We start from the raw sequence: 12,603 nt of genomic DNA, 5'->3' as shown, positions 1-12,603 counted from the left end.
TTGGGCAAATGGATGTATCTGGAGGATATCATCCTTAGTGAGGTAACCCAATCACAAAAGAAGTCACTAGATATGCACTCACTGATAAGCGGATATTAGGTCAGAAACTTAGAATACCAAAGATACATTTTGCAAAACACAAGAAAACCAAGAAAATGACCATCATGTGTATACTTCATTCCTCCTTAGAATAAGGAACAAAATACCCATGAAAGGATATAGATACAGTGACAAAATTTAGAGCTAAGATGAAAGGATGGACTATCCAGAGACTACCCCATCCGGGAATCCATTCCATTATAAGCCACCAAACCCAGATACTAATGCACATGCCAGCAAGGTGCTGCTGAAGGGACCCTGACATAGTGGCCTCTTGTGAGGCTATGCCAGTGCCTGGCAAACACAGAAGTGGATGCTCACTGTCAGCTATTGGTTGGAACACAGGGTCCCCAATGGAGGAGCTAGAGAAAGTACCCAAGGAGCTGTAGGGGACTGCAACCCTGTAGGTGCAACAACAATATGAACTAACCAGTACCCCTGAGCTCATGTCTCTAGCTGCATATGCAGCAGAAGATGGCCTAATCGGCCATCATTGGGAAGAGAGACCCGTTCGTCTTGTAAACTTTATATGACCCAGCACAGGGGAAGGCCAGGGCCAAGTAGTGGGAGTGGGTGGGTAGGGGAGCAAGGGGGTGTATAGGGAACTTTTGGGATAGCATTTGAAATGTAAATAAAGAAAATAATAATAAATTAAAAAACGTTAGTTATATTAGAAAAAAAAGAATTGACAAACGGGACCTCATAAAATTGCAAAGCTTCTGTAAGGCAAAAGATACTGTCAAGACAAAAAGGCCACCAACAAATTGGGAAAGAATTTTTACCAATCCTAAATCTGATAGGGGACTAATATTCAATATTTATGAAGAGCTCATGAAGCTGAACTCCAAAAATTCAAATAATCCCATTAAAAAATGGGGTACAGAGCAAAACAAAGAATTCTCAACTGAGGAGTACCAAAAAGCTGAGAAGCACTTCAAAAAATGTTCAACATCCTTAATCATCAGGGAAATGCAAATCAAAACAACCCTGAGATTTTACCTCACACCAGTCAGAATGGCTAAGATAAAAAATTAAGGGGACAGCAGATGCTGGCCAGGTTGTGGAAAAAGAGGAACACTCCTCCATTGCTGGTAGGACTGCAAGCTTATACAACCACTCTGGAAATCAGTCTGGCGGTTCCTCAGAATACTAGACATAGTACTACTGGCAGATCCAGCAACACCTCTTCTAGGTATATACCCAGAAGATGTTCTAACAGGTAATAAGTCCACATGCTCCACTATGTTCATAGCNGCCNTATTTATAATAGCCAGAAGCTGGAAAGAACCCAGATGTCCCTCAACAGAGGAATGGATACAGAAAATGTGGTACATTTACACAATGGAGTACTACTCAGCTATTAAAAACAATGAATTTATGAAATTCNTAGGCAAATGNATGTATCTGGANGATATCATCCTGAGTGAGGTNACCTAATAACAAAAGAACTCACTTGATATACACTCAGTGATAAGTGGATCTTAGTCCAGAACCCTAGAATACCCAAGATACAATCTCCAAAACACAAGAAAATCAAGAATAAGGAGGACCAACACATTGATACTTGATTCTTCCCTAAAACAGGAAATAAAATACCCATGAAAAAAGTTGCAGAGACAAAGTTTGGATCTAAGGCGGAAGGATAGACCATCCAGAGATTGCCCCACCCAGGGTTCCATCCCATAATCAGCCACCAAACGCAGACACTATTGCATATGCTAGCAAGATCTCGCTGAAAGGACACTGATATAGCTATCTCTTGTGATGCTATGCCAGTGCCTGGTAAATATAGAGTGGATGCCCACAGTCATTTATAGGACAGAACACAGGGCCCCCAATGGAGGAGCTAAAGAAATTACCCAAGGAACTGAAGGGATCTACAACCCTAAACGAGGAACAACAATATGAACTAATCAGTACCTGCAGAGCTCGTGTCTCTAGCTTCATATATATAGTAGAAGATGGCCTAGTTGGCCATCATTGGGAATATAGGTCCCTTGGTCATTCAAACTTTATATGCCCCATACAGGGGCACGCCAGGGCCAAGAAGTGCGAGTGGGTGTGCAGGGGAGCAGGGTGGGGGATGGTATAGGGGATATTCGGGATAGCAATTGAAATGTAAATGAAGAAAATATCTAATAAAATAATTTAAAAAATACACATACATTAAAAAAATACCCCAAAAACAATCATAGAGTCTGACCCTTTGGACTGTGTATCTGGTGCTGGGAATCTATCTGGAGGATGAGGTACAGAGAGGTGATGGTGAGAATCAGGGACTTTGGGTGCCAAGTCAACATCCGGGGTACCAGATGACAGGGAATGTGCATTGTGGGACAACTGCTCCTATCAAGTTAAAATGCTGGCAGATCCAGAGGATGACGTATCAGAACCAATGACATGAGATGCACAGGAGTTTCTGTTTCTCAACAACAAGTCTTTCAAAGTGTTCTTATTGGAGCTAAGACACCGAGACAGGTGTAACGGAAAATGTGTGGTTGGCTTGGCTATAGAGAACTGTTTCCCTGTGACCATCTGCAGCAGCTGTTTGTAGATTTTCTTTTCTTCTTCTTGAACTGTTTGAGTGATAATATAGATTATAGGCTACATTTCTTGTAGAACATGTGAAAGTTCCATCTAAAGTCCCCTGCCTGAAAGGCAAGATAGGTTCAAAGGTTCAGTCCATTATCATCAAGATAGGAGCTTGGCAGCATCTAGGCAGGCACAGTGTGGGCAGAGCTGAGTTTTACATCTTCATCTGACGGCTGCTAGTGAATTTGATATATCTTGTTTCCTGGACCGTGATTCATTCCCTTTAACAGGAACAAATTACATTCATGTGTAGAGTCACATTCATCTATAAAGACATATAATGTGAGTGCAAATCACAAGAAAGATCTGAAAGAACACACATTACATGAGGGTTACCCCAAGAGGAGTGGGTGGGAATTCAGTAAAGGCTTAAAAGAACAACAGACTTTGATTTGACTTACAGTAATCTTGCTTTTAAGATGAGAATGGACCCATGCACACTCAATGTAATTAGAAATACTAAAAAATAACTATAAGAATCAGTTATTTTTTTAACTGAAAATAAAATACAGAGTTACCAACTCTTATAGTTGCATCATATACTTAAATATTATATTTACAATATCCTACAAAGCTTATATATTATGAATTCATTCTTTTACAGTTTCTGATGTTTGACATAATGTTTAAACACACTTCATACACATTGAACACCTCTTCTAATACCACATAAGACTTCTGAAATTGTGATCTTTATTTACTTCTTTTTCTGTTTTTTCCTTTTTATTGGTTATTTTATTTATTTACATTTCAAATGTTATCCCCCTTCCCAGTTTTCACTCTGCAAAACCCTTATTCCCCCTTCTCCTGCTTTTACGAGAGAGCTCCGCCCACCCACACACTCCAGCCTCACTTCCCTAGCATTCCCCTACTTGGGGCATTGAGTCTCCACAGGATCAAGGGCCTCCCCTACCATTGATGCCAGATGAGGCAATTGTCTGCTACATAAGCAGCTGGAGCCATGGGTCCCTTCATGAGTACTCTTTGGTTGGTGGTTTAGTCACTGGGAGCTCTGGAGGGTCTGGTTGGTTAATATTGTTTTTTCTTCCTATGGGTTTGCAAACCCCTTCAGCTCCTTCAGTCTTTCCAAAATTCCTCCACTGGGGTCCCTATGCTCAGTCCAATGGTTGGCTATGAGTCTCCTTATGTGTATTGGTCAGGCTCTGGCAGAGTCTCTCACAGGGCAGCCATACCAGGCTCCTGTTAGCCAGTGCTTCTTGGCATCAGCAATAGTGTCTGGGTTTGGTGTCTACAGATGGGATGGATCTTTACATGGGGCAGTCTCTGGATGGCCTTTCCTTCAGTTTCTGCTCAACTCTTTGTCCCTACATTTCCTGTAGACAGAAACAATTTTGTGTTAATATATATGAGATGGGTAGATGACCCCATCCCTCAACTGGGGGCTGTGCCTAACTACTGGAGGTGGTCTCTATGGGTTCTATCTTCCCTTTGTTGGGTAGTTCTGCTAATGTCATCCCGTTGGGTCCTGGGAGCCTCTTGCTTTCCTGGCATCTGGGACTTTCTAGTGGCTACACTCAGTTCCCCATCCCCCACTGCTACACACCTCCATTCAATTTCCTGACTCTCTGTACTTCTCCCCCATCACCTCCCACATCTCATCATGGCCCCCTCTTTTTCTCTTCAGTTCCCTCTCCCTTCCTGGTCTCTCCCTCCCTCTACCTCCCCTGAATTTTTTTGTTTCCTCTTATACATAGGACTGAAGCATCCAAACTTTGGTCTTCCTTCTTCTTGAGTTTCATATGGTTTGTGAGTTGTATTGTGTGTGTTCCGAAGTTTTTTCCTAATATCAACTTATCAGTAAGTACATACCATGTGTGTTCTTTGTGACTGGGTTACCTCACTCATGATAATATTTTCTAGTTCCAGCCATTTGCCTGCAAATTTCATGAAGTCATTGTTTTAAATAGCTGAATAGCACTCCATTGTGTAAATGTACCACATTTTCTGTATCCATTCCTCTGTTGAGGGACATCTGGGTTCTTTCCAGCTTCTGACTACTGTAAACGATGCTGTTATGAACATAGTGGAGCATGTAATCTTGTTATATGTTAGAGCATCTTTTGGACACATGCCCAGGAGAGGTATAGCTGGGCCCTCAGGTAGTACTATGTTCAGTTATCTGAGGAACTGCCAGACTGATTTCCAGAGCTATTTCCCCAGTTTGCAATCCCACTAGCAATGGAGGAGTGTTCCTCTTTCTCCACATCATTGCCAGCATTTGCAGTCACCCGAGTTTTTGACCTACGCCATTCTGATTGGTGTGAGGTGGAATCTCAGTGTTGTTTTGATTTGCATTTCCTTGATGACTAAGGATGCTGAACATTCCTTTAGGTGCTTCTTGGCCAGTCAAGATTCTTCAGCTGAGAATTGTTTACCTCTGCATTCCATTTTTAATGGGTTATTTGGTTCTTTGGATTCTAACTTCTTGAGTTCTTTGTATATATTGGATACTAGCCCTCTACTTCCTAAACCTATGCAAATAATGCCACCAAAACGGGACCAAATATTCAAACATTTAAGCATATGGGGGATGTTTTTATTCAAATGACCACAGGCTATATATTCTACTACAAAGATATATGTATATTCATGTTCATTGCTGTTCTGTTCACAATAGCTAGACATGGAATGAGTCACTGATCAACAGATGAATAGATAATGAAAATGTGGTACATATACCACATTTCTTTTGAGCAGAAAACAATAAAATTATAAGGTTAAATATTTTTACAATTAATATTTAATTTTATAGAGGATGGCTTGTGTGGAGGTGAAGAGTCAACTCTTAAGAGTCATTTCTCTCCTTTCACATACAGATTCTATGAATCAAACTTAGGTCTTCATGTTTAATAGTGAGTGTCTTTATCCACTGAGTGAACTCATTGACCCTGAATATTTCTAAACCATTGGTTATAGTTAATTTTGGGAAAATATTAACCCTGTAGTAAGGAATAATTGCAATGGGTAATTTTCAATTTATTGTATACAAGTAGCTTAATGAGACCAATGAGACTCTTATTTCCCTCTTTCTCTATAGTATCCGAGATTCAGAGTTCTTTGGCCACACTGACCAAAACAAACAGTTCTCTAGAGAAAGAAAAATCCTGTAAGCATGAGCTCATTCAAAGCCCTCATGAGTTTGCTGTGTCTCTTGGTCAGGGGCTGCTCAAGGTGTATATAATTAGCTTCATATATTTCTAATGGAAGATTCCATGTGGTATTATGTGAGAGGACGCAAGGAAACCTGACTCTGCCAAGATGCTGTTGTTCCCACTGAGGTAAATTATATGGATGGAAATAAACTTAGCAATGCTTAACTGGATTATTCTAAGAATAATAAGAGTTTGTGAGTGGAACTGCTGTGGACACGAGTCACATTCTAAAATTCTTGAAGAAATCTAGAGCAAAGTGAAGAATAGTCAGGAAAAGGAAGTGAACAACACAGTAGAAAAATTGTATCAAAAATTAATGTATACATAGGGTATGAATTTGATTTGAGAAAGACCAAGGAGAGGCATATGGAAGGGCTTGGGGAGAGGAAAGGGAAGAGGATATGATGTCATTCAGCAGGAGTTTAGATTCTCATTTTATCATTTCTGAGTATATAACAATTGATTGATGCAAAAATTGCATGAGAAAATGACAATGTTCTGTGACTTTTTTAGTACTATTTATATTCCCCTATGTATAGAATGTGTGGTCCTAGTTCAAAGAAGTCATTTGTTTAGCTTTTTCCAATATTTCAATAGACAGATTTTTTTGTTTTTGAGATTATGATATAATGACATCAATTAAAATAAACTGTTATTTGATAGCAAATGCATTAAGTTTATATTTGAAATTTGATTTATTGATAGGACAATAAGTATAGATATTGAAATATATTTTAAATGACACTTTATACATATTGGACCTTTGTTTTTGGTGTTCTCTGCTAACTGACATTCACTTCTTAAATTAATTTATCTCATATGTTTAACATTATTATGAACAAGTGAAAGAAAGTAAAATGGTAACATTTATTGCAAAACTACATTCGGAATACTTATTTATTGAGTGTACAGTTCTAATATTTGTTTAAGTTTTAAAGTTAAATATAGAACAATGTTTTAGTTTGTTCAGTAAACAAAGAACAAAGAAAGAAACAAATGATACCAAGCCTCAGATATTTAATTATTTAGCCTGATATTAAATTGTCAGTAGCTAAAGTTTGGTACTAATCTTGGTTTTTGAATTAAAAGCCCTATTTTGCCCACTGTTCTGTGATAATTCCTTAAATAAAGCAAAACCCTACAATATCATGAGATAAACAATTTTGCAGAGATTTAGCATAGTTACTACTACATGCTGTCATCTTGCAGAACATTCAGGTCAATTTAGAATAATTTCAGGGCCGTGATTTATATTATGTTCAATACTTCAAGACTGATACTCAAGTTTGTGTCCTTGATTTTGTTATGTTATCAACTGTTAAAGAAATATCTTGAAATGATGCAAACTGGTAACTGATTGATTGACAGAATTCAAATACATATAAATCTACCTGTTTGTGGTGTTATTCTCATGTTCAGTTAACTCAAATAAGGATAGTATATTAATATTTTAAAGAAAGACTTCATGGTAATAAAAACCACTTCATAAACCTTGGGGTTATATGTTTTGCAGAGATGAGAAGTCAAAAGTAAGATACTACAATCATGAATACTGTCTTTAATCATTGCCATGGAGATCAGCATGGATAGTTGAAGAACAGTGAGTAGTTTTCATTTGTAATTGAACTTATAATACATTACTTTTCAAATGCAATAAAGAACTTAGATGAATTGCTGTCTTTGTTGTTGGCTAATCTTCCATGCTATGGGGAATATCTCTAAACTGGTTCTAGTTTGGATGTAGAGGGATATTGAATTCTACAATGTTACAACATGACTACATGACTGGCAGCAGCTTCTCCTTGATCACAATTTCAAAATACATAAGCATAATAAGAAGCTTTTCTTCCTCCAGTTTTTATGAAGGACAATTAACAAAAAGGTGCTGTGTATATTTATGGTGTACCATGAGGTGTTTTATATATGTTCACAAATATAATATGAAACATGTAAATATATGTGAATGTATTATGATTAGCATATTCACCTCCCATATTTATTCAGAATATGAATGTTGAAGTTCTACCCTTTCTAATTTTCAGGTAGGCACTACTTTTTTTTTTTTTAAATATAGTGACCACATTGTACAACAAATTTCCAGAAACTACCCATACTGTCTAATTGCATACTTTTCTCCTTTGTTAAAAAGCTTCAATTTAACCTTCCTACCCTATCTCATTTGCTCATGGTAAATTGTCATACTCTCAGATTCTATGAATGAAGAATCTTTAGAGTTCACTCTCAGGGAGATGTTTCAGTATTTGTCTTTCTGTGTCTCTTTAATTTCACGTAGCACAAAGACTTCTAGGATTGTTCATGTTAAAAGAAAAATAGGATTTCTTTTCTTGAAGGGGGAGAAGAATAGTCTTTGTGTCCAAGTGTGTGTGTGTGTGTGTGTGTGTGTGTGTGTGTGTTATCTGCTAATCTATAATTTAACCAATCTTATACATATGGTTTTTTATTTGTAAAATTTCTTCTGGATATGTATTCTCAAAATTAGATTTGTTATATCACATGGTATTTCAAGATTTAAATTTAATTACTTTTATTCTTAGTTTTGTTTGTATGTGTAATTGGGTTTATGAATATGAATACTTGATGTTTGTGTATGTTCATGTGTGTGTGTGTGTATGTGTGTGTGCAATATCACATATGTGTGTTTCTTGGATGCCATAAGAAGATGTCCTGGCTCCTACTCTATCATTCTGCAATTTATTCCTTTGAGACAGGGCCTTATACTGAGCCTTGATCTAGTCTGGCTCAGTATAAGTTCACAGGCTCAAGTGATACCTTTACTCCCCCCTCTCACAACACTGTGAGTACAGATATACAGACACAATAAGCTTCTTATTTGGGTGTTGGGGTCTAAGCATTGGTTCTCATGATCACATAGCAAATACTGTTACTCATCAAGTCGTCTCTCTAGCCTGGTACCTCTTACTTTTGTTTATTTTTCTTCTTACCTTTATTTTTTATTTCTCTACTTAAACCTCTACTACCTTTTTATCAGTTGTGGTGTTGAGGATCAAACATAGGGCCTTACTCATCTTTGGTTTTAATTTATTGGGCTACTAACCCAGTCTGTATTTTTTACATTTTTGCAGTAGTCCTAAGACATTTTTTGCTTTCTGAAAACACTAATTTATATTCACATCAAGAGTTTACAAGGATACTCTCCTTTAAAATCCAACCAAATTTATCTTTACATTTTTTCAAGTTTTTGAATTTAAAACTTTTCATTTTAAAAATTTTCTCATTTTCCTCTCTTTTCCATTAGTCCCCTCCCCTCCCCTCCCCTCCCCCCTCCTTTCCTTTCCTTTCTCAATGCTTCCCATTCACATTCCCTTGTTATTTATGGAAAAAAATGTGAGGTGATTTCACTGCAGTCTGAAGTTATAATCCTCTGATTACTACTGGTGCTCAGCACTTATTTATATATAATTCAGGACTTTACATTAATATAATTTATAGTTTCTCCTGTTTCCTCCTTCAGGAATCACTGCCAACACAACCAATGGAAGGAGTGAATCAGTCTGTGGTGTCAGAGTTTGTGTTCCTGGGACTCACCAACTCCTGGAGTATTCAACTATTTCTCTTTGTGTTCTCCTCTATGTTTTATGTGGCAAGCATGATGGGAAACTGCCTCATTGTGTTTACTGTGGCATCTGACCCTCACTTACACTCTCCCATGTACTTTCTTTTGGCTAACCTCTCTTTCATTGACTTGGGTGTTTCTTCTGTTACTTCACCCAAGATGATTTATGACTTATTCAGAAAGCACAAAGTCATCTCCTTTACAGGTTGTGTCACTCAAATCTTTTTCATTCATGTCATTGGGGGTGTGGAGATGGTGCTGCTCATAGCCATGGCCTTTGACAGATATGTGGCCATATGCAAACCTCTCCATTACCTGACCATTATGAGCCCGAGGACATGCATCTTGTTTTCAGTGGCTGCCTGGGTGGTTGGCCTTATGCATTCTCTGATTCAATTGGCTTTTGTAGTAAACTTACCATTCTGTGGACCAAATGTGTTGGACAGCTTCTACTGTGACCTACCTCGGTTTATCAAACTAGCCTGCATAAACACTTACCAGCTGGAGTTAATGGTCACAGCCAACAGTGGGTTCATCTCAGTGGGCTCCTTCTTCATCCTGATCATTTCATATATTGTCATCATAATCACTGTGCAAAAACATTCTTCAAGTGGTTCCTCTAAAGCCCTGTCTACTCTTTCTGCTCACATCACTGTAGTGTTCTTATTCTTTGGTCCTTTGATATTTTTCTATACCTGGCCATCTCCTTCCACACACCTTGATAAGTTTCTCGCCATATTTGATGCAGTTATTACTCCATTTCTGAATCCTGTAATCTACACATTTAGAAATCAAGAAATGAAGGTAGCAATGAAGAGAGTATGCAGACAGCTAGTGAGTTATAGGAAAACTTCCTAAATATTCTATAGACTGTCTTCTGTAATGTAGAATTTTATTGTTCATCAACCTGAAAAAACATTTGCACACACACACATATATATATATATATATATATATATATATATATATATATATATATATATATATATATTTCACATATGAATTATATAGGTGTATTTTCCATCTACTCAGGCAGGAACAATCTTTTTTGAAAACAGAGAACTATGTGTATTTATAAAGTAAAGATTATAATAATCTTTAACCTACATTCCCAAGGAATGATGTTTATTTAAACTCTCTAGAAGAAGGAAACTTTCTCTTTCCTTTTTTATTTTTTAAATTTGAGAATTTCATATATGAATATTGTATTCAAATAATTTCTACCCTTTGTCTCCTGACTCCAATTTGTCCCTGATCTCTTTCATTCCTTTTGTTATTCATGATTTACTTATTATGTTACTTTGCACATGTGAGCACACATACATATAATTTTATATACACATGTATGTGATGTATATATACATACATATATATCATTATAAACAATGCTGAATACATTTTGTGTTGCTAATATGCATATTTGTTTAGGAATAATAGGATAACCTTGGCTTGGATAACGTATCAAATTATAATTTGTCTCATATGCAGTAATTTATGGATGGATTTTGGTGCCCTTATAAAGGCTTACTGAACGTTACCAATTGTCTGTCTCCTTTAGTTTGTACATAATATGTGTTTGGAGTTTTTTTTAGTTGTAGAAGGGGGTCTAAATCAAGAGAATACACACAGGAATATAATGGACGTATAATTTTTATAGAAGAATTGAAAGCAATTTTGGAACTAACTAGAAACTGAGAAAACACAATTTTTCTACCCAATTAGCGTAATTCTATTCACATACATTCATATCTTATTTTTTTGTATTTTTCATTATTTATTTACTTCACATCCTGATTGCGGCTTTCCCTCCTCTCTGCAACCCCCCCTTCCCCTCACTATCCCTTCATTTTTCCTGAGAAAAGTGATGCTTCTGGTGGATAGGAGCCATGCTTGGCATATCAAGTTGTAGTAAGACTAGGTGTATCTTCTTCCATTGAGGCTAGCCAAGCCAGCCCAACTAGGGGAAAGGGATCCAAAGGCAAGCAATGTAGTTAGAGACAGGCCCTGTTCCCACTTTAAAGCTCTACATGAAATCCTGTCTGGACAACTGTCAAGCCTAGGTCAGTCCCATGCAGGCTCTCTGGTTGGAAGTTTAGTCTCGAAGATTTGGTATAGGCCCAGGATAGTTGATTTTGTAGGGGTTCCTGTGATGTTCTGTACCCCTCTGGCTCCTTCAATCCTTTCTCTCTTTCTTCCACAGAATTCTCTAAGCTCCACTGAATGTTTTGTTGTGGGTCTCTACATCAGTTTCCATCCATTGCTGGGTGAAACATCTCTGATAAAAGTTTTGCTAGGCTCTTGCTTGCAAGTATAGTAGAATATCATTAATAGTGTCAGGGATGGGCTGTCTCTCATGGCATGGGTCTCAAGTTGATCCAGTCATTCATTGGCCCTTCCCTCAAATTGTGCTCAACCTTTTACCCCCTGCACATCTTGTAGGCAGAACAAATTGTGGACCTAAGATTTTGCGGCTGGGTTGGCATCCTAATCCCTCCGTTGGAAGTCTTGCCTCATTACTGGAGATGGCTGATTCAGGCTCCATATTTCCCCATTGCGAGGAGTGTTAACTAGGGTGGCCCTCGTAGATTTGTGAGAATTTCCATGATCCTAGTTTTCTAGCTTACTCCAGAAATTGTAACTCTGAATCTAGCTGTCTATGCCAGTACTCTCTACCTCCATCCTCTCCCTACATAATCCTTCCTGTTTCTATCCCCATCCCTTCCCTAACCTGTCCCCTCCCTCCATCATCTACTGGTGTCTAAACTATTTCTCCTTCCAGTGTGATTCAAGTGTCCCCCATCTATTATTTATTTATTTATTTATTTCTTCTTCTTTTTTTGTCTTGTTGGTGATATTTTTTTTAAATAATTTATGAATAGATCTAAGACTTTCTTTTTTTATTTTAGATTAATTTATTTTTTTACACTCTGTATTTTTTTTTCTTTTTTTTTCTTTTTTTCCTTTTTTATTATTATTTTCTTTATTTACATTTCAAATGCTATCCCGAAAGTTTCCCATACCCCTCCCCCCACCTCTGTTCCCCTACCCACCCACTCCCACTACTTGGCCCAGGCCTTGCCTTGTGCTAGGTCATATAGAGTTTGGAAGACCAAGGAGCCTCTATTCCCACTGATGGCCGATTAG

General features: G+C 37.6%; 1 protein-coding gene across 1 annotated transcript; it reads left to right on the top strand.

The window, feature by feature from the left end:
- The first annotated feature begins 9,375 nt into the window (after positions 1-9,375).
- LOC110318707 (olfactory receptor 4F3/4F16/4F29-like) lies at positions 9,376-10,317 on the top strand. The gene has a single exon (XM_021193932.1). It carries the CDS (start codon positions 9,379-9,381, stop codon positions 10,315-10,317), a length of 939 nt encoding a protein of 312 aa, XP_021049591.1. The 5' UTR covers positions 9,376-9,378.
- Positions 10,318-12,603: the final 2,286 nt, after the last annotated feature.

The sequence above is a fragment of the Mus pahari genome, chromosome 3, assembly GCF_900095145.1.
Source record: "Mus pahari chromosome 3, PAHARI_EIJ_v1.1, whole genome shotgun sequence".
Classification (NCBI taxonomy): domain Eukaryota; kingdom Metazoa; phylum Chordata; class Mammalia; order Rodentia; family Muridae; genus Mus; species Mus pahari.
Note: the sequence above shows the minus strand (reverse complement) of the source record. Positions and strands in the feature narration are given on the sequence as shown.

What these genes read in the sequence shown, in the direction of transcription:
- LOC110318707 (XM_021193932.1), top strand. Translation starts at nt 9,379, where the DNA reads ATGGAAGGAGTGAATCAGTCTGTGGTGTCAGAGTTTGTGTTCCTGGGA.